Source organism: Cenococcum geophilum, assembly GCF_001692895.1.
Source record: "Cenococcum geophilum 1.58 unplaced genomic scaffold K441scaffold_2, whole genome shotgun sequence".
NCBI classification, from domain to species: domain Eukaryota; kingdom Fungi; phylum Ascomycota; class Dothideomycetes; order Gloniales; family Gloniaceae; genus Cenococcum; species Cenococcum geophilum.
The window spans coordinates 3,640,147-3,667,401 of NW_027137560.1; the positions used below are offsets into that span (position 1 = coordinate 3,640,147).

At 49.9% G+C, this 27,255-nt stretch overlaps 8 protein-coding genes across 8 annotated transcripts; 4 read left to right on the plus strand and 4 right to left on the minus strand.

Annotated features, from left to right (window-relative positions):
• Positions 1-1,717: 1,717 nt before the first annotated feature.
• On the minus strand, positions 1,718-2,833 carry K441DRAFT_672961 (cyclin; the record flags this gene model as incomplete). Its single annotated transcript, XM_067650604.1, has 1 exon — positions 1,718-2,833. One exon carries the CDS (start codon positions 2,831-2,833, stop codon positions 1,718-1,720), a length of 1,116 nt encoding a protein of 371 aa, XP_067509911.1.
• A 4,755-nt stretch (positions 2,834-7,588) lies between these two features.
• K441DRAFT_702348 (uncharacterized protein) lies at positions 7,589-11,099 on the minus strand (the record flags this gene model as incomplete). Its single annotated transcript, XM_067653398.1, has 2 exons — positions 8,905-11,099; positions 7,589-7,710 (listed from the first exon to the last, which is right to left on the minus strand). The coding sequence occupies exons 1-2, from the start codon at positions 10,694-10,696 to the stop codon at positions 7,589-7,591; spliced, it is 1,914 nt and encodes a 637-aa protein (XP_067509912.1). The 5' UTR covers positions 10,697-11,099.
• A 1,182-nt stretch (positions 11,100-12,281) lies between these two features.
• K441DRAFT_600952 (SET domain-containing protein) lies at positions 12,282-14,765 on the plus strand (the record flags this gene model as incomplete). The annotated part of the gene is made up of 4 exons (XM_067645216.1): positions 12,282-12,933; positions 13,234-13,472; positions 13,594-14,163; positions 14,242-14,765. The coding sequence occupies exons 1-4, from the start codon at positions 12,374-12,376 to the stop codon at positions 14,763-14,765; spliced, it is 1,893 nt and encodes a 630-aa protein (XP_067509913.1). The 5' UTR covers positions 12,282-12,373.
• Positions 14,766-16,737: 1,972 nt separating this feature from the next.
• On the minus strand, positions 16,738-17,262 carry K441DRAFT_534214 (uncharacterized protein; the record flags this gene model as incomplete). The annotated part of the gene is made up of 1 exon (XM_067642321.1): positions 16,738-17,262. One exon carries the CDS (start codon positions 17,260-17,262, stop codon positions 16,738-16,740), a length of 525 nt encoding a protein of 174 aa, XP_067509914.1.
• A 1,579-nt stretch (positions 17,263-18,841) lies between these two features.
• Positions 18,842-20,538, minus strand: K441DRAFT_533557 (uncharacterized protein; the record flags this gene model as incomplete). The annotated part of the gene is made up of 2 exons (XM_067642296.1): positions 18,842-20,215; positions 20,398-20,538. The coding sequence occupies 2 exons, from the start codon at positions 20,536-20,538 to the stop codon at positions 18,842-18,844; spliced, it is 1,515 nt and encodes a 504-aa protein (XP_067509915.1).
• Positions 20,539-21,402: 864 nt separating this feature from the next.
• K441DRAFT_626025 (dehydrodolichyl diphosphate synthase) lies at positions 21,403-23,229 on the plus strand. Its single transcript, XM_067646118.1, has 3 exons — positions 21,403-21,836; positions 21,910-22,169; positions 22,225-23,229. Exons 1-3 carry the CDS (start codon positions 21,612-21,614, stop codon positions 22,817-22,819), a joined length of 1,080 nt encoding a protein of 359 aa, XP_067509916.1. The 5' UTR covers positions 21,403-21,611; the 3' UTR covers positions 22,820-23,229.
• A 142-nt stretch (positions 23,230-23,371) lies between these two features.
• On the plus strand, positions 23,372-24,502 carry K441DRAFT_692263 (uncharacterized protein; the record flags this gene model as incomplete). The annotated part of the gene is made up of 2 exons (XM_067652554.1): positions 23,372-24,260; positions 24,328-24,502. 2 exons carry the CDS (start codon positions 23,372-23,374, stop codon positions 24,423-24,425), a joined length of 987 nt encoding a protein of 328 aa, XP_067509917.1. The 3' UTR covers positions 24,426-24,502.
• Positions 24,503-25,486: 984 nt separating this feature from the next.
• Positions 25,487-26,381, plus strand: K441DRAFT_672969 (glycosyltransferase family 25 protein; the record flags this gene model as incomplete). Its single annotated transcript, XM_067650605.1, has 2 exons — positions 25,487-25,644; positions 25,997-26,381. 2 exons carry the CDS (start codon positions 25,487-25,489, stop codon positions 26,379-26,381), a joined length of 543 nt encoding a protein of 180 aa, XP_067509918.1.
• Positions 26,382-27,255: the final 874 nt, after the last annotated feature.

Consider the following 27,255-nt stretch of genomic DNA (forward strand, 5'->3'; position numbering starts at 1 on the left):
AACAACCGGGAGAATACACGATTCCAAATGCGAAATAGTGATCTGGAAAACCTGGAGCCATTCTTGAAAGCTAATAGCAGCACTCCTTTGTTTTGGTATCCTTAGGGCAGTTATTTGGCCGGATCTTGTTAACTTAAGGGCTTTGGATGGACCTCAATTTTTTTTTGGTCATTAATGCCTAACTCGAATGCCGCTGGGTTGAGATCTCACGTCGAATTCAATAAGCCAGGGTAGGCACCTTCTCACTCCACGACGGTTACGGCCGGGAGGTAGGCGTTTCGGAGAGTAGAATTGTTTCGTAGCGCGTAGTCGGAGGTTTGTACGTGGCGGAGAAGGGAAACCGTAGAAGGCTGCATATTGTGAGAGAATAGAATGACCGTCACACTTCTGAAGATCGAGGAGGATTCAGGAGAGTTCGGAGTGTGCATTCGTTCCACACTAGAGAGGGCGCTTCCTGGAAAGAACTTCGAAATGAAAACTGTTTGCAATAAATGAGCTGAGGGCTGACTAGAACGGATGAGGTTGAAGAACAGCCTGGCTGAAGTTCATGTGCAGGAACTGGCTTCAACGATTCTCGGGACCCATGCCCCAAGAAACACTGAACAATATTAAACTTAGTACCACTTAGGCAACGAAATGTTGGTACAGCGCTACGAGATAAGTAACCGAGAGACATAAAATGGAATTTTGGTTGGCTGGTTGAAGCTGACCGGAAGGCTTGCAGGATAGCTGTGCGACAACGGCTATTTGACCAGCGCTTCGCGTTGTTAACGTCGGGCGATATCTAGGGACGGTTAAACGTACTTAGGCTTACACAGTACTTCCCTGTTACCGCCTATACAAGCGCTCCGACGTGGGCGGCTGTGTAGTGTTAGGTGCTAGTACCCTCTCAGCCGAGGCGCACTTGAAACAGCCCAAGGAGAATATCCTAAGCTCGGACTGACCCTAAACGGCTTTGCCTAACGGTTGGCTGTTTGATTTGCGGTACATATGCAGGAGGCCTGGTTGGCTGCATGCAGGCGCAAGACTGTGCGGAAGAGTGGGGTTGGAAGGAGGTGGCCTTGTGATCGGCCCAACACAGCCACGGATTTGCACAACTACTGAGGCGGTGCGGCACGGATCGACGCACGGCTGATTTTCCATGGCGGGGTGCAGCAAAAGAAGAATCTGACAGCAGCTGTGTAAGTTTACGAAGCAAGAGCAAACGGTCAGAAAAGCTGAGGTTGTAGCTAACTTTGCACCGGAAGTGCGGCTGGGAGCGGTAAGCTAGGAGTTGCAAACTGTTGTGCTGTACATACATGGGAAGTTGCGAAGCATGACTAAAGTTTAATACAGGAAAGGCATACTGAAGATAGTGAAGTTCTGATCAGGAGATCCTTCGCATTGTAATTACGAGTCTTCTATAAGAAGGCCCACTATCTAGCGACTGACTATCTTATAAATATCCATCCAGAGTTCAGCGGCTCGTCGGCCAGCTGAAAATGCTAATAACAATATAAAATGCAACAAAACCCAACAGCGCCGCCGCAATGCAATGCAGACAAGGATGCTTCTAAAATGCCCCTCTTCCAGGTGATCCCAGATGCGTGACCTATCCAGTAGGTCCACTCCGCGATTCTCCGGTTCCAATCCGTCCTTGAATGATGAAATAGTGGAAGGGAACTCGTTAGGTCCATCTATCATGAGTGTTGAATGACAAAGGAAATAAATGAGAATTTTAATAGGCAGGTTGACTGCGTCCAGAGTAAGCTCCAGCTGAGCCAAAAACCCGGTTGAAGAAGCCTCCAGTGGAGGTCTTCACCTTTTTTGCAGGCTTCTCTTCATACCGTTCAAGAGGCAATCGATGCTCGGGCTTCTGTGCAGAAGCGGGTGCTTGAATGTGCACGAGCATTGCGCCACTGTCGGCGTCATAGCGTTGCACGAGTGCCTCTTCAGGCTCTTCAGTAAAGCTCACAGGAGAGCCGCTCGAGACAGAGTCTGTGGATGAAACTGCCGAAGATCGGAGAGGAGGCGAGAGGGAAGGGGTCCGCGAAGGAGCACGTGAAGATGAAGATGGAGTTGGGTACGCTCGTAACCTCTGCTGCTCAATAGCGTAAGATGAGAATGACTTGGGGGAGTCGTAGGCAGACACGTCGAGGCGAGAGCGGTGGAAATTCTCAATGGTAAGAGCATACTGTTGCTGAGCAAGGACTTCCTTCTCCTTCTGAGCTAGGCGTGCCTTCTCCGCTTGGCGAGCCTGGTGGATGCGGATGGGAGCCAAGAAGGGTTCGAGGTGTTGGTAGAGATCTTCGGGGTTGATCCGGAGATCCCAGTCGAGGAGGAAAAGAAGCTGCTTCTCCATAAGATTGACCTCGGTGATTGAGAAGCCGAAGTTTTCGAAACCGCGAACAGCACTGTACCTTGCCCAGTGCTTGTTCTTTGGTGAAGAGTCGTTAAGGTTCTTGGCGGCGAGGATGAGAGAAGCTAGGAAGATCCGGTGGACAGTGCATCGCATGCCCTTAGCAACAGGAGGCAGGCGAGATTTTAGTCGGTTGAGGTAGACGAGAGAGGTCATGAGGGTTGGAACTTGAACATGTGACCTTTCCACGAGGGAGGTAATGAAAGCTTCGACAGTAGGCAGAGGCGCTTCCCGGGCGAACTGGGCAGTATGCTGGGGAGGTGTCGTTGGTGGTGTCGGTGGAAGGTTCTTGTTGAGTTGAGGAACCTGCTCACACCTGATGACTTGAGTAGCCTTCTGTGCGAGATAGCTGATCATGTCTGCCGAGACAGGTAGTTGGATGAAGTAATCTAATGCAGCCCTGTTCTGCGTAGTGGTGGGTGCTGAGTAGGCCATGGCGAGTGAGTGTGACGAGTTGTTGGTGGGGGGAAGTGAGATTCTTAAGATGCTTGACGTTTAGCCAAGGGTTGTACAATAGGAAGGGACCTATTGATGTGGCTTGTGGGTGAATGAGGCACAGCAGGATAGTGGTGACAATAGGCGAATTTCAGATGGAATGCTCTGAAAAACAAATATTCGACAGGCAGATATTTTTTCTTTATTAGATTAAGCCCAACGAGGCGGATCCAAGATGGTCGGTAAGGTTCCGTGCAGTTGAGTGGCAGGTAAGCTGAGTCCGGGGCTGTACGTCCGCGGTTAGGGTCCGAGGGTGCAGGTCAGAGATCGGAATAAATTAAGTTGCGACTTTCCGACCAGCGGAGAGCTCAGATATAATGATTAAAGACCGGAAAAAAAACGTTAAAGAATGCCTGGGGTGCGGAGTAGGGTAGGCACTGCCTGGTCGGGTGGAAGACGGTTTGGTGAGGTTGAATACGCCGAGGGCTGTGCCTGGCTGTGGAATAGAAAATACGGGATAGGCGTGCCTCCGCAAAAAAACTAGGGTCGAATGAAGGAGCTGAAGGGCAATGACTTGTAGTGATGGAATAGGCGTTCTCTGAGCGGCAGAGGCGAGGATACTTATCCTACACCCCTTGGGAAATGCTGCTCAACCGCAAGAGAGATGGGGGTGGGGTGCCTGTCGAGGAATGGTTTCTTTAGGCCCAATCAGCAGCGAATTCGCTTGGTCGCGCGGCAGCCCAAACTCGGTGACAAGCGACGACTGGCTGTCTCAGAATGCCTGGGTATTTCGTGCAGAGCCACCAGAGGACAATCTGGGAGAAGTGTGTTTCAAGCTGGCCGGCCTTGACGACCAACGAGTTTGTAGTCTTAGTTTTTGGGTTTGCAGGGGCTATTTCGAACGGCGGCTTGCGGCCAATATCAGCGTTCTGCTGGGGGTCTGTGTTTTGAGGGAGAAGTGGTTTCGTTTTAGAACATGCCGTTGCTGCAAGGCTTCTGCAGCAACAAAGAATCTGCGATGCGAGGAGGTGTGTCGGATTTTGGTAGCGTTGCGTTCTGGGAAGAAATTTGTGGTTCTGTTACACTCTGCACATAGGAGTCATGGCAGTAGTAATAGTAGCGGTGGGCAGTGGTGGGCAGCGGTGGCTGGATTGACAGCAGATCTAGGTGACTCTTGCTGTGCTGGTTGCAATAATATGGGGCGGGAGAATAGTGCAGATCTGATGAATAGCAATGAACCACGACAAACACCAGCGACTGGAATGATATATCTCTCCCTGCCATCGCCTGCCACAATGCATGCCCTACGATAGCCGGACTTCGCCATCGCGACGAGTGACGAATGCCCGGTCAAGCGATCAGTTGAGCTGATGCGCGGATGGACGGCACCCAGAAAATTTTCGCAGGCTTCACCAGCCTCGCCAGCCATCGTTGCCCAAACCCCGGAGATGCGAGTCGCACCAAAAACAAAGTGTGGCTGATCCCGCCTTTGGGCAGGCCCATGCGATCTGGCTGTCCCCAGATGTGGCACTTTGCCTTAACGATGGGTCACGATGGGCCTGATGCACCACGACGGACGCGTGTGTGCAACCCTGGAGCTGAGAAGGGCAACGCGTCTTGGGCCGCAGCGTACAAAGGGGATGTTTAGCCGGCTTTGTGGCCAAAAGCAGTGGCTGAGCTGGAGTGCAGATTTGCAGATGGTGCATCCAGAACCCCCCACCACCAAAAACTTTGCGATCATCCTGCCAAGCCAATCACCCGCTATGGTCCGCCAGCAGTCCACCTTGAGGTCGCAGTCGGCTGCTCGGCAGTTGCTCGGTCCAGGCACGTCGCCATCCATTCGTAAGGCCTTGGGGCAGTGCTATTGGCCACTGGTCACGCAAACAAATGTTTCAACATTTGCTGGATGACCATCGTCTTTGGACAGATGGTGTTGAGCATGATGGATGAACTGCAACCACGCGGGCCTCAGCTCACAAGAACAGATCATCTCGAGGGCTGCATCCTACCATGCAATCTCTATGCGCAATGCCCTGTATTTTCCAATCGTTGAGGAATACAGTACTGGTTTCGGGGCCCTTCATGAAGCGCTGCACTGCCTCCGGACATCTTCTCCTAGAACAAACACCCTCAACCTTCTGGAAGCACTTCAGACGCCCGCAAACATAACAAACACAGCACCGACAAGACTGTCTGGAACCCGCCCAGAGACTTGGCTATTTCGGGATCGCCGTCGCGCCTGCCCTTTTGCTAATGTCCCTATCCGCCCGGCAGCCGCCGGGCCTCGGATCGGGTTGCACACATCCCTGCGCTGGCTCCTAAGGGCTTGACTTTCGGCCGTTCCACCACAAACCCCAAACGAATTGGTTACTCAGAATAGCTTCCCGAGCGACTCGCCCTGATGAGGCTGTGGGCGCACGAAGAAGAGCCATGGGCCTGCTTACTTACCAACAAACATCAAAGCGCCGCCATGGTTAATTACATTGTTTGTGGAGCCACGCGCAATCTGGAGCACGTCCCTCTGCATACAATCTACCGCATTGCTTCAAAGGGTTTACCGTTGTTTATGCTATGATTACAATTCAGGTTTTCAGATCTTGTCCAACTGCGTCATTGACTGCGCTTCACCGGACGACGCACTCCACAATAGCCTCTCCATGGTTACCTAATCTTAGCTCACCAACACTGTACCCAGCAACGAAAGCGCTGGTGCTACTCCGACCGGTTTACTGTCTTTATCATAGCTCTGTTTCGATTTTCGTAGCGCTAAATCCAGAAGCATCCTGAAAGTCACGTTATCATGACATTTCCAAATCCATTCTGTTCCATGAATGCCATTCGCAGAATGTTTCTTAACATGATGCCACGGTGGCCAGTTGAAGACGTTGGCGTTTCAGCGGCACTGTTTTAGAGCAAGCCCTAGGGTTTCTCAAGTCCCTACGCGTACTTTCGCCCCCAGATCATTAGAGTTGCCTTCAGCTGTGTATCTCATCAAGCGTTGTGGCGGAGTCGTTCATATTCGTCATTCTTGAAGCTCAGACAGCTTCTACTTCCTGAACACAGTCCAGTTCAAACGTTTAGCGATATTGACAAAACACTATCCTTGCACGAGCATCATATTCTGTTACTTCCGGATGTTTCTTTGATGAAGCACCGCCATACATTCTGACGAAAGAAATCCTTCTGCACGTTTACGGCGGAGTCGTTCCATCTTCATGGTTACCAACCTCTTCATTACAAACATCTGTGCTTATCAGGCCCGCCAGTATTATGTTGTTAGTGGCTCCTTGCTTACCTCCATCTCGCAGGTGTGTATGGTTTTTACATGTACCTCATCTCAAACGCCCGGTCAATTCGCAACATGGAATGCGTCGGTGATACACCCTGCCATTCAGGCATTGCTAGATCACTGGCTAACGAAAGATATTATCTTCGCCGCACGGAGAGTATTGTTGGTAGAGCCGCATCCTTCACCTTTGAGCCCAGACATCTTCAATGCGCTTTGATCACTGAACGCAGCGTCGAGTGGTTGTGATCCACACATGAGCAGATCTGCGCCGCAAAGACTCCTTCAAAGAGGTTTAGTTTTCGCTAGATCAACAGCGCAATGTTATTATGTTGATCCTCCACCCTTCCCTTCGGCAACACCGACGGTGCAACATTTGCCTTAACCAAGCGTCACTACATGACCGCTATTTTGACTTCGCCTTAAGAAAGATCCATATTCTATAGTACTAGTGCGCATCTGCAGGACAGGTAGACTTCTGGAGGCTTCAAATCTATTTCATATAGACATCACTGGGACTACTAAGGAGCGACCTAGATCGATGAAGTAAGGCTGCCAGGCACCAAACAGCTAAGCCACACCTCGATAGCGAGCTTCCAGATCTTCGGCCTCGTGCACTCAACTCGCCAAGCTTTGAAAGATATCCCTGGAAACGTTGGTGATCCCTCCGCGTCCCAACCTTGTGAAGCCAATAAATAAAACATGGGTATGGGGCACTACAAACACGGGGGAAAATAAGCCATGAAATGCTCCGAACAAGTAATCAAGCATTGGGGTCCAAAATACTCTTTTTAGAAGATCTTTCCCCCGCGTTAGCTACACTATGCTCGTACCTGCTCGTTAAAGACTGCTAACCCGGAAACTAAACGAGCGACAGGGTCCTAAGCCTCGAAAGTCCAACGCATTATGCAGAAGAAGCGGTGAATATTAACCCCGGTGCTAGGTAGGCAATGCGATACTCGGTGAAGCTCCTCGGGTTATGAGGAATATGTCTGTGTGAAGGATTCATCACGCATCAACGACGATACCCTTGATAGGAAACGATGCCGGTACTGCAGAACCAACCGCGAGAACCCCTCCGCAAATCCCATAGATCCCTGGACCGCAATGTGCTGTTCATATGGCAAGATTATTCAAGCGACCCAGATCATCTGACATAACCTTGGAACTTTGTTCGGACAGCGAAATGTTTCTAGATGTTGAAGGAAAAATCGGCAAATCGGCAGTTTTTCGCCGACGCCGACTCACCTCAATCTCCGTTCACACCACAACATCACGATAGCTCAGGCTCAAGCTCAAGCTCAAGCTCACTGGCAAGCGCCGACTCCATATCCACCGCAGGACTGAACGGATACCGCATATCCATTGGGTGCACCATTCCAAAAATGCAATTGAGAGCGGCTATACGGCATTGCTACTCTCTTCATTAAGCCACGGACTCTAGCGGTGTCACGGCATGATCCCATAACTTACCATGGAAAAGCCCAGACCCAGATGGCCTGCCGATTCCGCAATAAGGGAAGTTTAGCAATCGTGTCGGCGTGTCCGTTTGTATCTGCAAGAGCAATTATCAGAATTATCTCGACCCCACCTAACGATCTGTATAAACTTCTTACTCAATACGGTATCACGATGCGGCATCACAGGCGCTGCCGCAATATCTGCTTTCAAGATGCCAGTCGGCGATGCATCTGTCCGCCGTGCCGTGCCGTGCCATTCTATGCAGTGCCTCAGTGCAAGCCTATCTATGCCTTTCCCTCAATCATACTTTCTATCCAAAAACCTGGCTTTCGGCGGACATGACGACTCTTAACTCACTTTCACCCAATCTCACGGCCTTGTGATGTCCGCAATGAGGTGCTCGACTTCGTGTATGTCTTCAGGACATCTTCACTGCTCTCCATAGAAACATGACTTGCCCCCCCTCCCTGCTCATGGATAAAGTCTTCCTCCTACACTAACTCGCGATTTCACGCGACCAGTCACCCACAGCAACAGAACTCAACAGTCAAGGTATTGTTTGCAATATTCTTCTTCGATTGTGCTACTAGATCGGGCTACTAAACTTCCTTCAACCCCCTATTCATACAGATCCTGCACGCACTGCCTCTGAACACGCACACACCCTGAAAAGCCCTAACGGTCCAAAAGCAAAGAAAATGCCCATCTAGCGGCACCCGTAGCCAGCCCATTCCACGCGCCGGAATCAGACCCCTCAGCAAAAAGCGGTGAGATAAAACAGGGTTCCAATCAAAAAAAAAAAAAGGGGGAAACAAAGTAAAACAAATAAAACAAAACAAAGCACCGTGCTCGTGGCCACGAGCCTTTAGACCACACGCCTTTTCGCGCCGCCCAATGGTGGGTAGGTGAGTGAGTTCGAACATCGCTGGCTTGGGAATAAGAGAGGTAGGAGAGTAGAGCAGAGCAGAGAAGACGAGCGAGCGCGAGAGCATCGCTGGAGAGGGAGGGAGGAACGCACGCCGAAACGCCAATGGTGCCCAGACGGGACCGATGCAGTGGAGAAGAAAAAGGAAATAGCGGAGAGCGGGAGAGAAAAGACGAGGGCCATGTGGCGGGTTGTCTTTTAGGGTAAAAAAAAAGCGCGGCCGTAGCACCGAACCCGAAATCTACAAGAAATGCGTATGCTGTGTGAGATGTGAGAGGATAAAGGGGAAACCTTATCCACCGTTCCCTCGTCTAAATATCCCAAAAAAGCGTCTGAACCGCCCGCTCTTCCTCTTCGCGCCCTTCTCCGGCCCTTGGCCCTCCCCCTCCACAACCAGACTCCGCGACTGCTCCGGCTCGCCCGAGTCCCACAGCCCCGCCGTGGTGTCGACGTGATACTGCGCCAAGTACGCCTTCTCGCGGTACGTGGGCGACGGCGTGGGCGACGCCTCGGGCGTCGCGGCCGCGATGCGGATGGGCGGCGGGTCGGGTCGGTGCCGGGCGTGCGCGGGGAGCTGGCGCGAGACGGGGTTGCTGCGGGCCAGCTCGGCGCTGATTTCGCGCTCGCGCTCATTCCCGCTCTCTGCGAGCGACTGATCCTCGAGGGGCAGGCCGGAGCGCGTGCGGTTCGCGCTGCGGTTGCGCCGGACGAAGGCCGTGCCGGTGGAGTTGGAGCGGCAGGAGCGCGTCTTGGGCGCTGCGGTGGGCGAGGAGGCGGCGGAGGGTGCTGGGGTCAAGGGCGAGAGCGTGGAGCTGGGGGAGCTGCGGTGCAGGATCTGCGTGCTGTTGCGGAGGAGCTGCGGGAGAGTGCGGCGGTTCTCGTCGGGGGTGGAGGAGCGCGATGTCGGTGCTGTGTTGATGGCGGGCATGGAGACGGCGCGGGTAGGGCCTGAGGGGCGCGATTTATGGCCGTTGGTGGACAACGTGGGGTTGGTGCCACATCTAGCATAGTTGAAGACGTTAGACCAGTTCTCGCGGAAGGCGACCCAGATGCCGGATACGATTATGAATTTGCGTAGGGCATCTTCAGTCTTGATTTGAGATCTCTCTGCGGTAAGCTCAATAGCTTCTATGAATGAGCCGGCGTCCGACATTGCAGAGGGAGTTTGCGCGGGGGTGTGGATAGGAGACGCGGGAGGGTGAATGGATGATGAGGCGGAGGGCATTGAGTAGTAGTCGAGTACATCAATACTGGTGCGGGTCATAGTCGCGATAATGGGATGGCGCCTCGAGTCTGGACTGATGGTGCTGAAGTTAAACTTCTTTTCTTCAGTCGGCGGATTGGATGGATAGCCCTGAGATGTTCCAGACATGCCAGAGGACCGCCTGATTTGGGACATTCGAGCTACCCATCGGCACTTGAGTTTCAAACCATGTTCGTCTGTGAAGACAAACTCGTAACCACCGTTTGGCAACGTTGATGCTTCCCAGCTTGAACCATCATCCATCAATATTTCATCCTTCTTTCCAGCGCAAACCACACCGATTACCTCCCGATTACCCCAGCGCTCGTCATCAGAGCTCTCTTCGTCCTCGACAGGTCCATAGTCCTCCGCTTTCACGACTAGTATATCAGCAGGTCCTAGTTTGTCTTTTGACTTGAACACTCGAGCAAACTTCCTTGCTAGTCTTGGCACGAAAACAGAGGACGGAATGACTTCATACGCGGGTTTAGGACGACTAGATGGCACGACCTGTTGCAGCTGGAGAAGTACTTTTGGTCTTAGGTGGAGCTTTTGCCTGGGAGCTGTCGGCGGGGGAGGATGTGCGAGGTTGTAGGTGGTTTTGGAACGAGAATGGCGTTTCTTAGGTTTCCCTTCGGACGAGCATATACTGCTAGACGAAGGCGGTCTTGAATGTTCAGAGGAGGTTGTGGGAAAAGCCTCGGGCTTAGCAAACGCTATAGTCTTTTGGTTCCTAGAAATAGTATCAGGAGAGGCGGCAGGCTTCAGCACGCTCGGAGGCAGGGACAAGGGGGTAGCAGGTGAAGTCGGCCTCCATGCGGAAGGAGTGAGGATGGACAGAGGGGAGCGAGTCAACGGGGAGCCATTGGAAGGAGAGGAGGCGCGCGGTGGTGAGAATTCATGGCCATGTTGAGCGGCTGCATCTGCTGTCAACATGCTCAAAAACATGGTTTCACCTCTCGCCAGGTCGGGGAGGTAAGGCGAGACCAAGCAGGCGTCGATGATGGCGGTTCATGTCCTCTTCACAGGAATGATGGTGGAACACCGTCTGGCTGCCAGCAAGATGTTAATAATACTGAGCTGAAGGTTGGAGCCAAGGCCTGCCGTCCCCTTCCGGGGCAGCGCTTGGCTTTTGTTCGAGGGAGCTTTTTCGGGCCTTGACGCTCGGCTGCTTTGGTTGCTTGGGTTCGTCTATTTTCTGACAAGGCTGACGCTAAGAGGGAAGACCTCGGACTTCAGCCACAGACGCTGGCCCAACACGCGCCTAAATAGAACCGGCAATGCGGATGCTGGGGAGAGGGAATAGGAAAAGCGGGCCGCGAGGGGTGGGAGAAGAGAGGAAGAGCAGATGGTGGATAGTGGATAGTAGATATGAAATGCTCCCGCAGGCCTGTATATTCGCGCGCCGTGCCCAAAGGCCGCGCTATTTCATTTGTACAAGTTGACATCCTTTGTGGCCGGCTGCTCGGGCACTCCCTTGGGCGACACGAGCACAAGGCAGAGTCGCTTAGGGTCCAGTGCTGGTCGGCGGGGCTCGGATTTGAAACTTCCCGTACGGCCGTAATCCCACAAAGGCCATGGGGAAGTGGGTAAGATGGGTAGCTAGCCAGGTAGGTAGCTAGGTAGGTAGCCAGGTGGGCAGCCCGGTAGCTAGTACTTTGCGCTATGGCGCCAGCCAAGGGCACCACCATCTCAGGTTGCCCCGTCTAAGCAATATCTGCGAGGCTTCGTGCGTAAAAGAGCCTCGTGTCTCGGTACGAGAGACACCTAATTGGTCACTAATGCCAGGTATCCATACCCATCCGTGCCCATCCGTGCCCATTGTAGGCCTGACTTCATGATTTTATCCAGGCCTCCGTGGTTTTTCTGCTAGAAGACGCCCATTGGCAGGAAGCATTTTATCAGATTGGTTGTTAGGGGAAGAAGGTTAGCCGCATCCCGCCCCATCTGCACGTGAAGAGCATTGACAGGAATTGACGGGAATCTACACCACCACCACCTTGATGAGATGGCTCGTGGCGTTCATGGCGGGTCGTCTGTATCCGCCAACTTCCGGCTTCTTGCACCCTGTAACTTCCCAAACGTCTCACTGCATGTCCGCTGCCACATCTCTATCTCTCCCCGATCAAGCAATTAAACGAAGCCCCTCCGTAGGATTCGCGAATTTCGCATTCGGTTTATTTCTTCCTTCGCAGCAGCAGCAGCAGCAGCACTGTTGTACTTGCTCCTGCTTCCCCGTCGATCTCCAGGTTGGCCAGGTATCGTGTTTAGCTGTTTTTAGCTGCTTAGCTCCTGACTGTCTAGCTCTTCGCAGTTCACTGCAAATTGCCGCTTTCTTCGCAGCAAACCCTCAATTCTGTTACTATTTGCATCCTTTTCCCTTGCTGCCAAGAAGAAGTCCCGCTAGATAGCTCTACCCCCACCATCGGCGAGCTCGGAGTCGGCTGCAGCGCGAGCCTCAGTGGCCTTGCAACTTCTGCTCTCTTTGTCCGACGGCGTTCCCATCTGCTCGTGTTAATTCTTCTCCTCAGCTGCTGTTGTCTACCCGCCACCTGCCGCGCGCCTTGACAACTGACGAGTTTGGATTTGTAACCCTTTTTGTCCGCTTATTTTCGACCGTTAGCAATGTCTCGATGCGACAAGCTTCGCGAATGGTTCATTGCCGAAGGCGGCCACCTGAGCCCTTGTGTACAATTGACAGAGAGTCCAGCCAATGGCATTCACGTGCGTGGAGCTCCAATACTGGAGACTGAAAACCCTCCTGCTGAAACTCTCATTTGCACTTGTCCCTTATCCCTGACCCTCTCCTATCTCAATACCCTGCCCTCAAACACTACTCGAGATGGGGCCCAGAATAGGAATCTTGTGCGACAGGTGTCAGGGGATTTGACACTGTTGCATGATGTTATCCCTAATCACGTTCTCTCTCGCTTCGTTCTCATTGAGCAACGCCTTCTTGGCCCCGATTCTTTTTGGGAACCGTACATCAGCTGTCTGCCTCTGACGGAGGAAGATGACCGCCTGAGCACGCCTCTCTATTTCTCAGTGGAAGATAAGCGATGGGTTCAGGGAACCAATATATCCGACGCAATAGATACGAGGCGTACACTCTGGATGGAAGAGTGGACGGTTGCCTGCATGGAAATGGACAATCGTGGGCTAAATGCCTCCCAAAAGTATACCTGGTAAGAATAATGGCTGCAATTCCATTTGTAACGTTTCTATATGCCTCTATCCGTTTTGCGAAGAGACATGTGAGATAACGGCCCTGCGCTTCTGAGATGACCAAGCTGCAATGACCTCAACCTATTTTGCCGCCTCGTAAAATAGGTGAAGACGGTGGTGAGATGGTGAGACTATTTTTATCGTCGTTATTGTCACTTGGCCTTTTAGGATTGTGCTCGTAAAGGTGCTCTATGTCGGATTTAACCCCTTAACTAACACTCAACTAAATAATTTTTGACTAGTCATTAACTCCATTACAGGGACTTTTACCTGTGGGCTGCTACAATATTCAGTTCACGCGCCTTTACTTCGAGTTCTTCGTTCCCTGGCGTGGAAACTTTCGCACTTCTCTATCCCGTCATCGATTGTCTCAACCACCGAAGCGGCGCAAAAGTTTCTTGGAATTTTGACGATGGCAATTTCTCACTCAGCACCACCGAGCCGCTCCAGGCAGGCAAGGAAATTTGGAACAACTATGGCGCTAAAAGCAACGAAGAATGTGTGTGCCAACTCAAGCTCGCTTTAGCATCGCCAGTCAGGCTGCTCTCGTCAGCTCGGAGCTACAACCTATCTCGTATCTTCTTACCACTACTAATGCTCCAAGCTAACTCAATCAATAGTACTCATGGGTTATGGTTTCTGCATCCCGAACAATCCCTGTGATGAAGTCGCCATTAAGCTAGGCCGTCTAATGCCTCAAGTTCGAGAAAATCTAAGGGTCACACACGTCCTTGGCTCTAAGACAAACAGCGAACAATTTGACGTGTCACTCTACCTCCGCGGTGCCGACCATTACTCCGGCGGATACTCGAATTTTGCTTCATGCCTCCGAGGTATCCCGCCGCTCATGGTCAGAGCATCCTTTGAGACCTGCTTAGCCGTTCGTCGAAAAGATTCCGATGATTCTAACTTCACCAATCCTAGCGGAAGGCTCGTTGTTGCCACAATGCGACAGCTGCTCATTCCTCTAAGGAAGAAGCAGGACTATATCTTAGAGACCAATCCCATCTTCGGGCCAAAGAACACAAAGCAAAAGCACGCTAAGGTATACAGGGACAGCCAACTTGCGATCCTCCGCTCAGTTACAGAGCCAATCGCCTGGGTCCTTCAGGAACAGATGGCCTCGCCAAAATTACGGTTCCTCGACTATACTATAATAGATACGAGCCAAGCGATAGCCGTCCTAAGACGTGAAGATCCAGTTATATGTCATGGCCAAGCGATAGCCGTCCTAAGACGTGAAGATCCAGTTATATGTCATGGCCAAGCGATAGCCGTCCTAAGACGTGAAGATCCAGTTATATGTCATGATTTCCTAGTCGGCATTAGAGCAGCATTAGTAGACCCGGAAGACCGCCAACAGTTGGAAGACGAAGACTGCGAAGACGTCGTGTGGATCCTCTGGCTTTGTATTGCATACCTCCACGCCCGCCAAGCGCAGGACGCATACGTCATTAGATTCTGGTTTCAGGACATCAAAAGACTGTTCAATATAAAGCCACTCGAGGATGGCGAAATGGACGAAACGTTGGACTATATCAACGGCGTAATCCAAACTGCCGCTGGGGCGCTCCCGGATGATACCATTTGGCACTCCTCGGCGTGGACGCCTGCTCTCACTGCATGGGCTGCACGGGTAGTCCAGTTCGAAGTGTGGCCGATGCGTGCTCCAGGACCCGAGCCGAGAAGTCCGTTCGTGATGTACATGCATATGGATGGGAAGCCTGAGAAGTGGATCCAGCCTGAGAAGTGGGCTAAGCCTGACGCTGAGCCGGCTGGTGGCAATGCTTGATTGACTTCCAACGACTTGCAGGCCAATGCTCTTCTCACACGTACCGTTACAGTTCAGCGGGCTTTACCTCTTGCTGTTCTTTTTAGGCACTCCTTGAAAGGGCATTCTTAAGTGCATTTACTAGCGCTATTGAATAGGTTTCCTTTAGATGGCTGATGGTTTTCACCATGGCGTTTCTTAGGGTATTGTTTTCGGGGCAATAGACGCACCGGATATCTCTCAAAAAAAACAGTTTGCCTACGGCTAGCAGTCACACCAGCGCACACTTTGCACATCGACAGGAAGAAGTACTTTTACCTACATTTTACACCGTTTTGCACCGTTCTTTTCCAAGATAAAATAGGTGGAGAGCAGTATTCGCTGCTGCTGCATCCTTCTCGGTTTGGATTAGATGGAGTGCATTGGTACCGAATATAGATTGGCACCGTATTAGAGTAGAGTAGGATGGCTCGAATCAAGAATTTGGCTCTTTGCATAGATTTGAAAACATGGCTCGACAAGAAGAGGCTTTCAGGTAACGATTCATTTCACCGACCGTACTAGCAAAGCAAAGCGTCTGCCTGCGTTTCTCAAACAGTCTCGGGACTAAGAAGATGTGTCTTACAATATGGTGTTTTCTTCTTCTGTTGCTATTGTTAGCTTCCTGGATTACAAACACCAATGCCACAGATTCAACAGATCAAACAAGGTCATCATCAATAGTTCAACCCCTTAGCCCTTCCAACCATTCGCAACGACGTCTACCTCATGCCACCCTTATAGCAGGTCATTCACCAAGTATCTCACGAGGGATAATGCCGTGAAAACTATCTTCAGTAAACACGCCCGCTCTCCTTCAACACGGCATTTGACTACCTCCGGGCGTGGCTTTTGCCTGTAACCATCTTGCCGAGGACCGCGAGTGCTAAAGAGAAGAATAGACGGTGGTCGTATATTTTGGTAGAAGCCCATGGGAGGCAGACCTAAGGTACGCTTGCTCTAGCTTTGGTCATTCTTCGTTTGGTGAGCTGGGGAGAGTGGCCCGGCAAAGGTCTTCCGTGCCGTCAATATGGCGTGGTAAGGTGGAAGCAGGGATGCATATAATCAACGTAATCGTAATCAGCCCATTGATTTTGATTATTATAAAATCACCGCACCTAATTCTGATTGATTACATTGATTATATACTAATTTCCTAATTAGGCAAGTAGGTGTAAATATAGGTAAATGGTGATTAAAATGGAACTCTAGATAATATACACTGACGCGTAGGCGCGTATATACTAACTTTTTTTAAGAAAGCCCGCACCGACGTTTTTTATATATAAAACAGCTGGCTCAGCGCTTTTTAGTTAGCGCCGACTATATAGTAGGAAAATTAATAAATAACTTTCTTAACATTAAAGCTTTATTACTATGTTCTATTCCTACCTGTTCTTACCCTAGGTGATTATATTGATTATAAACATGTAATCATAATCAAAAGGTTGATTATGATTATGATTAGTTAGATTATATAGTAATCATAACTTATGTAACTAATAGAATAGTGATATGCATCCCTGGGTGGAAGTGAAGCCTGGCTAGTCTAATAGACCCATGACAGCCAAGGAAAGCCGAAGTTACCGCTTTAGGTATCGGTAATCATGCCCTTCTTAGGGGCAACGGGCGTGCTAAGGCGGAAATAAGCCAAAAGTCTTGTCTGACGTGGGCTTGAACAATACCAAGATAGTATTTATATTGATGAACTGCTTACACCATCTGATCAGAAAATAGACAGAATGCTCCTCGTGCTCGATGTCTCCGAGGTCCGGCTCGTACCCCCAGTCTCCTGAAAACGATTCATTGCGTGCCCCATCCTCACCCATACGGTCATCCTGCCGCAGAAGCAATTGCACTCTTGTATCACGCCGTGCGCATTTACATCGAATCCAAAGTCTAGGAGCAGATCTACAACTCCACTGGAATAAGCACTTCGACTTTTGCAGTGATTTTAGAGTGCCGCTACAAGAGCATTTGTATTATACTCTCCGACCCGGGCGTGAGGATTAGCACCGCGCCCCAACAGGAGCTTCATCATCATCACATTCTTGCTATACGCTGCAGCAGCTAGCACACTACCATATCTCCCTCCATGCGCAGTGACATATACTCCATGATCAAGAAGTAGGGTTGCTATTATCTGCACCTTCTGCAGCTCTTCTTTGCGAGTTACCCATGTCCCCTTTATTAAGGCAATAAGAGCGTTCTCGTTGCGTTTCCTACCCTGCTGATTCCCATCTGCATTCCAGTCGAGCAGAAGCCGAACCACGTTCGGCTCGTGCGCCGCTGAGGCCGCGCATAGGGCGTTAGCCTGCCGACCTCCTCGCGCACTCACGTCCGGCCCGCGATCAGGTAGAGTTTGTACTATCCTGAGATTTCCCTCAGCGGCTGCCTCGTGCGAGCGCGCCCGCGTCTGCTTCGTGGATGCGCCGTCCGTCGTCCTTCTCCTGTCGATACGACTCTGCGGGCGGCACATCCGTGGACTGAAGGGGCAGCTTCCCCCCTGCTGAAACCTCGCCTTGCTTTCGCTTGCTGGGCCGGTACACGAACAAGTACATTGCGGCGGCTCCTAACGCGATGTCCACAACACTGTCCATGAAGCCGCCAATGATGGCCTTGGTGGAGAACAGTGATGAGGAAGAGGATGAGGCGGCTGCGGATTGCGTGCTGCTTTTTGTGGGCGATGCGGTGGCGAAGAGGTTGGTTGGGGCCGCGGGCAGCGGGAGAGTTGGGCGCCGAAGACGGTCCAGCCCCCATGGGGCGCAGCGAGCGTGGCGCCACCGGAGGGGCTGGAGGAGGCGGGTTAGCATATCTTCGCGAGTACAAGGGGTCCAGATATATGTATATCTCCAACTGTCGATCAGAAGAAGATGAGGAAGACTCTGTCTATTCAAACTATGAAGAAAAGAAACTTATACGCACGAGGAAGGTATAGGCAACAAAGGTGGGGTACAAGGGGGGTACAGGCAACAGAAACAGTGTGAGTCATAGGGTGATAGGCAACTGGAACGGGAACAGGGTAATCGGCAAAATCCGACCTGGGCTCTTGACGAAGCTGTAGTTCTCACCCATGAAAAGGGTCTGGCCTTCAACAAGCGCGACTAAGAGAGTGGTAAGCTCTCCGTTTAAGTGATACGCGTTGAAAATAGTATGTCTTATCCCGTCCGTCATACATTACACACATATTACTTTTCAAACTTTCCAACCAAAAGCTGGGATGGTCTCTCGAGTTCATAAATGGGCCTAAAAATGCTACTGGTAATTGAAGGTGTTGCAAATAGGAAAATATTGACATGCCCCACATGCGGAGGCATATCACAATTCATATTGGGAGCTTCGTGTGATTGAGGATTCTATGTCCCTAGAAGACAATGCCTTGAGAAAAAGAGCGAGAAGGCATAGTGGGACAAGGCATTGGTGTATAGAAGGAGTGCGTGAGGTACAGCCGGAACTGTTTTAGGTTGTAAGATTCTGAAACATGTCTGGTAATGCTCTCAGTACCGATAGGCTGGTTCAACATCAAAGTTCGGAAAGCAGATCAGCGATAAAGTAATCGAGTTGTAGTTGCAGGAAAGGATATAAATCTGCATCTTAATTGGGCGGCTTACTAACAATCCCGGTCGTGAGGCGCTATTAAGTACTGCTAGGGGCCGACTTTGGATTGGTGAACGTTCTTGGGGCGAGGTTCTAAGGGGATCTAAAATAATAGCCTTCCCAAGAAAGCATTGCAAGACTTGACACCTTCTGCATCCTCAAAGACTGCCAAGCAAAAGCGTCGTGATGATTAACATCAGAGCTCAGGCTACCCAACTGGGTGCTTTGCCAAGCGATCCTCACTTAGAACTCGCTTCCAAAGAAATTAGATACATGGCATCGTGAATTGTTATATTCTGAGCTATCACCCGGCTGGCGCTTCCGCTAATGATGTGACGAGAATGTGTGCCAGGGAGACCTGGCGGAGGATGGCTCATTAGGCGTTTGAAACGAATCTTCTTTCGCCTGTGTGCGATTTAAGCCACACTAAGTGTTTTGCGTGCTGTGAGTACAATATACGTTCAAGATTTCCCGCCCAGCCCACCTTGCTGGAGGAGCACCATAAGCTGCTCAGGTGGATACCCGATGAAGACCGGACCATTGAACACCATCTGTGGAGCAGATTTTGGCGCTTCGCCAGCTCCAGTAACGGGTTCAGGTGGGGGCTGCGCAGTAGGATGGTTAAAATCCTGCAATGGCTCCTCCGGTATGAAGTTTGTCCGATCAGGCTCTACAGGATGAGGTGGTGAACCTACCCGCATCTTCGTATGATCGAAAGGACAGCCCGTTAGCTTAACAGTAGTATCAGGAGCTGGTTCTTCGATTTTGGATTTCGAAAGCGGAGAAGCTGTCGCAGCAGACTTAGCCGAGGAGGTGCTGCCAGCCTTAGTGTATTTAGCAGGTACGGTAATACCCCAAGGTCGACTTGGTGATTCGCCGACTCTAATTTCTTTTAGTGGTCGGTCAAAATGAGGAGCCCTCTCTTCATCCGGGATATGGTCATCATCTTGGTTTTCGCCTGGCTGGTCCTCTTGTAGGCTTACACTAACAGCCTTTGCCCATTTTTTCACCTTTTCGGTCGATTCTTGCTCGTCTATGGGCTCTTCCACTTCATCGTCTGGTTTCTCTGGGAGCCATGGTTGGTGTTTCATTCCAAGCCCTTGAATCATGCTGACAAGATTGCCATATTTCGCGTCGAGCTGTCGGATGCTTTCCGCATTGCTTTGGAAACGTTTCACGCAGACCTCATGGCTTCGAGGAATTTCGTGCTTATGATTCTCAAAGTATTTGGCAACCTCTTCCGGAGAATGTTGGTCGAGGAACCGAATGGGACAGACAGCAGCCGATCCATCAACAGATGCAGAAGCCGATACAGGATCGTTGCCACAAATTTCGGCACGGATAGGGTCATTGAAAGATGGTCGCTTTAACCTTCTTCCCTTCGGACTCATTCGTGATACCGAGCTTCGTGGAGTAGCGAGAGGGCTTTGCCTACCGCTACCAGAGAATTTCCTCCCACATGGGGTGGCAAATGGACAGCCAAGCCGGCTAGGAGTCCCTGGAGTTGTGAAGTCACGCTCCAGGTTTAGAGCTGAGTCAGTATGCGACTTACTACGTACGGATACAGAGGTTTTATCCATGTCCGCCGAGGATCCGCTCCATATTTTCACACCAGTATCCTTTGCGGGACCGTTGTGTTTCTCGAATGCTATTCCAGCTTGCCTGATAAGATATGCCCGGGTCCTCCGATCTCCGTCTTCATTTTGTGAAAGTTGCTCAAGCCAGTCCGGCCTGGTATTCTGCTGGGTGGATGCGGCTTGTTCGAGGTTGTGGAGGAAGCTTAGATGATCCTGAGATATAGTATCAGGGGTGAATCGCTTCAGAAGCTCTAGATACTGTTGGCGGACTTAGTTAGCTTAATGCCATAAAACAAAATGGCGAACGTTTAATAAGTAATCGAGACATTCAGAGTCAATTTGAAATATTCTGTCAACGTTGCGAAGCAGCTACAGATCTAGAGCTAAAGATTGTTTCATCATGAAGGAGTAATGTTTCGAAGAGGTGTTGTAATGCTCACCTGTTGCTTTGCCCATGAAAGTTTGTTCTCCAACTCCCGATGCTGATCAATTAAGACCTGATACTCTTCGGAGAGGGCCGCAAAGCCATCTGAGAGCTGATCTGCCAACTGAGCAGCGCTAGATTCAGGCTCAATAGCCATAGCTTGGATTACGAAGGTGTATGCTTCTTCTGCGCAGGTAGCTGCTTTAGAAGTTGCCTGGGTTACTTCCAGTCAGTGGAGCAAGATACAGGCCTCCCTACTTCCGGTTACACGAGGTGTCCTGGCCCCGGACAGATGACCGGACTCTGGCGAGAAGAGCCAAAGTTTGTTGAGAACAGAAATGTGCTGGCTTCGGATCGGCTTTTCTGTCTCCGCGAAAAGGTCTTACCTCAGCAAGCTCAGATCATAGAATCAATTAGCGGATATCGCTAACCTTTTTTGTCAGGGACTTTCGCAAGGTTTGTTAAGCGATAACGACTTATTTTATATGTAGAGCAGTTACCTTTTTAACGAAATTAATCCGTAGAACTAGCTCCATAATTGATCGACTTTTGGGCTTTATATATGCACCCGTTGTGATATCGTTGCGATATCTATTGCGACATTATGGCTAAAATTGTAGTTCTCAATAACGGAATCTTTTTTGGCGAAAATGACCTTGACTCTAGGGGGTTGTAGGCTAATATAGACTAGATATTTATAAAATATTAGGTTGTCTCTCTAATCGATGAACTTTTAGTAGTATTTTAAGCCGTTGTGGTTAAGAAATTTTAACTGCGAATATAAGGAACATCATAAAAAGCGTTGAATTTGCTTATAACTGTTGCGGAAAAGTCTCAGACGTGATTCCAGTGGTGCAGCACAAACGTAGTTAGCCAGCTCGCGGACCGATTGAAAGTCCGCACCAACGGAATCACGTCTGAGCTTGCTGAGGTAAGAGAAAAAAGCTGGAAGCTTCAGCCGGTTCCTGGTTTCGCGTCAGCGGCAAGCGCCGCTTAGCCTCCTGTTTAAGGTACAGCTGGGCATTTGTACAAGTTACGTACACATGTCAAAGCACATCTCAACCTCGAACCACACAACACCAGCCCATGTAGGACGGTAACAGGCGTGCGGGGGCTTAATTCTACTCTCATTACCCCGTAAGACTATAAACTCCATTCCATGCTCCTCGAACTCGTCCACTTTCAACACCAAATCTACCTGACATCGACTCCTTCAACAGCATATTCGGCATGTCAGACTCCTTCCACAATTCTAAGATACGGAAATGGTTTGCTTCATCACCTCCAGTCACATGGGGGATGCGCCAACTTCGAGAACTCCTGATTGGAGCTTTACGCCAAGGGCCGATCCCGCAACACGTTGCATTTGTGATGGACGGAAATAGGCGGTTTGCGCGGAGCCACAAGATTGAGACTGTTGAAGGCCATAATCTGGGGTTTGAAGCTCTTGCTCGTGTATGTATCCTCTGCAATAGAGGCATCATTTTGCTTTTATACCATAAACACTTGTACTGACTGTCAATACTAGATTCTTGAAGTTTGCTATAAGTCCGGTGTAAAAGTTGTGACTATCTATGCTTTTAGTATCGAAAACTTTAAACGCTCAAAATACGAGGTGGACGCTCTAATGGAGATGGCAAAAACAAAACTGGGTCAATTGGCCCAACACGGAGCTTTACTTGATCGCTATGGTGCGGCAATTCGAATTCTCGGCCAGCGTGACCTCGTCAAACCAGACGTGTTGGAAGCAATAGATAAAGCTGTTCTGTTAACTCAAGGGAACAAGAGGTAGGACAGATACGTCTTCTTCATAACCGGTCGGAACTAATAACAGGCTCCCTAGAGCTATTCTCAATGTGTGCTTCCCCTACACATCACGGGACGAGATTACCACGGCGGTTAGGAACACTGTTATAGCATACAGCAAACCTCACCCACCACCACTAAAACGGCCCTTCTCCGAGACTCATATAACGCGTAATATTCGCGCACAACAACTCAGCACAGTTCCCGAGGACGTCCCTTCCCAAAACCCGGATTCTCGCTCAGCATCTCCTTCATCATCTAAAGAGTTCAACCCTTCAGATATCGAACATTCCTCAACAGCTTCGACACTCATGAACCAGTCTGATAAAAGTGAAGCTCCACCCGCAGTGACGTATCCGGATCCGGAAAACATAACTGCCGCGACTTTGACGTCGAACATGTTCACTAATGATGCGCCGCCATTAGACTTACTGGTTCGTACCTCGGGAGTCGAACGACTGAGTGATTTTATGCTCTGGCAGTGCCATCAGCACACCTCTATTGTTTTTCTTAATTGCTTGTGGCCTGAATTCGATCTCTGGCACTTTCTGCCAGTGCTAGTGGAGTGGCAATGGCAAAGAAAGAAACTCGAGGAGCGAGAACGAGGTCGATTGAGGTACAAATTGGATTGAGAAAGCAACAATAAAACACCACGAACTTCAGGCGTACTCAGCCGTAAAAATGCAAGAAAATAGGAAAGGCATGCATGGAACTTTAGGGCAGTAGATTCTTTGCAGTGATACCCAGCCGCAATTGTAGCGACCAGCTGATAGATGGGTGCATTCTTCAATTCATAGAGATTCGGGCATTTCAGCTTCAGAATCACAAAATATCATTGGTTTTATGAAAGAACTAGGGTTCTGCAAACGGCGAATGAGGTGCTTCAGTCTTTATCTTCACCCTCACCCCCACATGGGTTTTCAGCCTGGCGTATGCCAAGAGACCTGAACCCCTTCAACGTCGTCTGACAAACTTATGATGTTTCTTTTCTTTTCTAATCATGATAGCTGCCCCGTTATTGATAAGCTTAAGTATTCTCCTGTGCATTTGGTATCTCCAAGAAAAAAAGGCTTATGGCTGCAAACACTCGACGTATTTTCCGTCAGAAGCCACTGTGAATTGGCCGTTACGTCGCCGAAGATACTCAACACTCTACTTCCTCGGCTGAATTAGCATTTACCGAAATGGCGCCAACATTTCTCACTCTCCCACCTGAGCTACGTGAGATGATTTACGAGTGCCTTTTTAGCTCAATCACCATTCGTCACGGACTTGGCTATAACAAAAAAACATCAAATCGCACAGCCATTCTTCGCACGTGCCGTCAAATCCAGGATGAAGCACAACCTTTTCTAGCAGCAAATGTACAGGTCCAGTTTCGCAGCACAGAAGTAATGCTAGATACTTTGATGAACCTAGGCTCCACCATAATCAGCAAGCTCCGCCATATCCATGTTAAGGCATTTCCATTCCCGCTGTACGCCAGTGGGACCATTAGATATTACACGACATACCACTTTAGTAATGCATTGGCTTTGCTTCCGGGGCTTAAGCTGGATCGCCTTGTGGTTGAGGATTGCTTTCATGACTCAGGGGCAAACGATGGTTGGGGTGATATTGGGACCTACTACGACATTGAGTCCCTTCTGGAGAGTGACGGTTGGAAAGAGTTGCACTATGTTTCTCCTACGACTGAATTCATGACTTCTTCTATGGACCATCAACGTTTGAGGGTCGCACAGCCTGCGGGGTGGAATGAACTACTCCAGAAGCGCGACGGAGAGTACTCTGGGGCCAGAGTGACAATGCACCTGGCCAAAGAAGCCGAAAGGACTGGAATGACTGAAGATATAGAGCAATGCACTCCATGGTCCGCAATTCCTGGCCATGAGCTCAAGGAGGCAGCTAGGATTATATCCGAAAAACAAGTAAATAGGGAGGTACGGATTGTTGCTCGACGAGGGAGAAAAGCTCCGTACGCTCAAGATGGTAGTAAGATTGACCAGTGTATTGAGAATGTATTTAAGACAAACTCGTGGGAGGAAGTCAAGCAAAAAGGTCTATACATACCGGGTGAGGATGATCCGTGTAGCCATCTCTAAAGAAACTGGGTATGCATTGCTGACACTTGCTACTCTAGACTGGCTGCCTTATTACTACGATTCCGTAGATCGTGCTGGGTGGATTTATGGTGGATGGAGTAGGAGATTCCAACTGGCCTTGGCAGCGATGCAGTGACATCTGATTTTTGCTGTAGAATAACGGGAAGGTATTCATGTATCGCCTTCGTACAATTCTTCTGATTTCGTGGAGGGGCAAACGGCACATTCTAACGGCTGTTTCATTATCTTTGTATTTATGTTAACGATAGCTAAATGTTTGAATCGATATTGTAAGATTATCCAATAGGCACACGCCTAATTTATACTGAAACCTTAGACCACTGTTTACGTATCACTCAATATACACCAAGGCTGTTTCGTTCAAAAATATCCATATCCTGGACGTTGATCCACCACTTTAAGGTGTAGTACATATCCCTTATTACAATGATTCGGGTCCCCGGGTTATCGATAAGAACCAACCAATTAGCTGAATTCGATGTCCGTACTCAGGAATCTGGGCAACGACCAGGGCTTAAGGCGGGGTTTTTTCCACTCTAATTCTGCTGAGCGTTATACTAAGTAGGCTGAACAAGGTCTATAATCTAGTACGGTTGGAAGACATAGTAGTGGTGTAATCGCGTTATTTTGATTCTGGTGTTCGCGCACGGACCACCTACAAACATATAGGGCATTATTCAGCCCGTTAAATGCCCACATTGTATCTTGGAGTCTACGATAGTGACGGAACCTTCATTCTTCCCACTGACCATGTCACTTTCCGCACTAAGAAGGATCTCTAAATGTGCCGGCTGTACGTCTTATGATGTTCAAATTCTAAAAATGTTCGTGCAACGAAACGGCTGGTTTCTCCTGGTCGGGATATCATGTTTTGTCACATCCGTCCTCTTTCTCCTCGCGTATCAGCATGCAAGCCCTTCGAGATATTTTATTTCGGGGTTTAAGCATAGCTTCTTGAAGGCGGAAGAGGCTCTAGATGATGCGCTCAACTAAACGCTTGGCGTATGGCTTCTGCTTCTTATTTCCATGCGACTTTCATTCTTCCCGTCCATTCGATATGTCCTCTGCCTCCATGAAAACATCTTTGCCCTAGGATTGGTGTATAAATACTTATGTGTGCAGTTTCAAAATATACTTGTCATAAACCTTCCTTCACGAACAGACCGCCGTGATGCCATGAGTCTTTCCGCTGTAGTGAGTAACCTGCAGTTAAATTGGATTGACGGTGTTTCCGGTGACGATGTCCTGGAGAAAGCGCTACCACCTGGAGACCATAAATTCATCTCGCCCGGCAGTAAAGGTAGCTGGCGAGCTCATATGAATGCCCTTCAAGCGTCAGTACTTCCCGGACTCAAAAACCTGCCTTTATAACGATAACATCTGGCATATCGAAACTAACATTACACAGCATCGTCAAGCAAAGCCTCACCACAGCTCTCATTCTTGGGGATGACGTAGACTGGGATACACGCCTAAAGTCCTAACTCCGGACCTTCGCGCTTGCCTCTCGCGGTCTGCAGGCCCTCCTCTCGAATGCGAGCTCCCATCCTGACGTAACTCCCGATTTTGCTGGATTGGATGAGCGAGATGCCGCTCGCCGTTCCTCAGTTCCCTTCTCTTCCGTTCCTTCTATTGAACACCTAACAAGCTTATTGTATGGTTCGGACTGGGACATTCTCTGGCTAGGGCATTGTGGGGCTCACTTTCCTCCCCTTCACCCTCCCATCCCGATCGCGTAACCATTCCCGATGACATTACAGTGCCAGAACCTCAGCACCTTAAACCACATCCATTGTCTGCAATAGATGACCTTGCGACCTCTATCCTCTGCACACGCGAGTCGTGCATCGCGCGAATGGCACGACCTGCAGCGTGGCATACCCACTCGCAGAGGGGTGCAAGGAAACTGCTGTACGAATTCGGGGTCAGAGAGTTGTCCAGGGGATATGATTTCATGTTGAGTGACTGGTGCGACGGCCTGATGTTCGGCTTTCGGGACCTGCAAGACCCGGAGAGTCCAGAAGATTCAGAGGATCTAGGGGCTACCGTGAGGGTTTTGCAAGCAGCTTAAATGACAGGAAACAGGCCGATTTGTATAACTATCCCTTAACCCGCTTGCGTGCATCGCTAAATCGCGACTAGAATTAATTGGGCATTAGTATCTCGTGCAGCTTACTTGATTGGCTAATCCGTTATCGATAACAGATGCACGCAAGGCAGCGGGTTAGGTGATACAACCTCCGCTGTTCAGCTATCATTTCCTAGCCAAGGCTAGCAGCGATATTTCAGGGCATGGAGGGGATCACGTGGCGGTTGTAGAGACTAAGTATGTGAAGTGGAGCGTGAGGATGAATTTGGGGAGGCTAATAAGGGGAGAAAAGATTGTAGACTGGTGGCCGGATACTGATGGAGGGGAGATGTGGGAGGTTGAGCCTCGGATAGTTGAGAAAGTTGAGCCCAGAATTAGACTAACTAGTTACCTCACTAACATGATTCGCATATTAAAGAGGAAGGCACTGCAGTCAGAATATAAACACTATTAATGAAAGGAATTTAACATATTTGATGAACGATCGTTATCTCTATTGGTTGAAGGTGCGGTTTTCATGGCCGCGGCTAAATGAGAAACACGGCGCACCATGTTGAAATCCGGTGTGATGGTTTGAGTCGCGGCTGCATGTCCACGCGTTATGTATCTACTTATAATTCCAAGTTTATTGATGGCTGGATAAATGCGGCCCCGACGGAATCGGATTGTTTTGTTCAGAAAATTGGTTGCACGATGATCTGCGTATACAGAGAAGCCGTCGACCCTGCTTCAGCGCACCTTGATCCTTCCCGAGTTGGCCATTGACAATTGCCTTGTGCACCTACATAGTGCTGGTGTTGATGCGCTTGTTCGGCCAGGTGGTGCTGAATTGCTGCAGGTCCCGGATTACCCCACA

What these genes read in the sequence shown, in the direction of transcription:
- K441DRAFT_626025 (XM_067646118.1), top strand. Translation starts at nt 21,612, where the DNA reads ATGTCAGACTCCTTCCACAATTCTAAGATACGGAAATGGTTTGCTTCA. An exon ending in GGTTTGAAGCTCTTGCTCGT is followed by an intron (nt 21,837 to 21,909) that starts GTATGTATCCTC and finishes TGTCAATACTAG; the next exon opens with ATTCTTGAAGTTTGCTATAA. An exon ending in TTAACTCAAGGGAACAAGAG is followed by an intron (nt 22,170 to 22,224) that starts GTAGGACAGATA and finishes CAGGCTCCCTAG; the next exon opens with AGCTATTCTCAATGTGTGCT.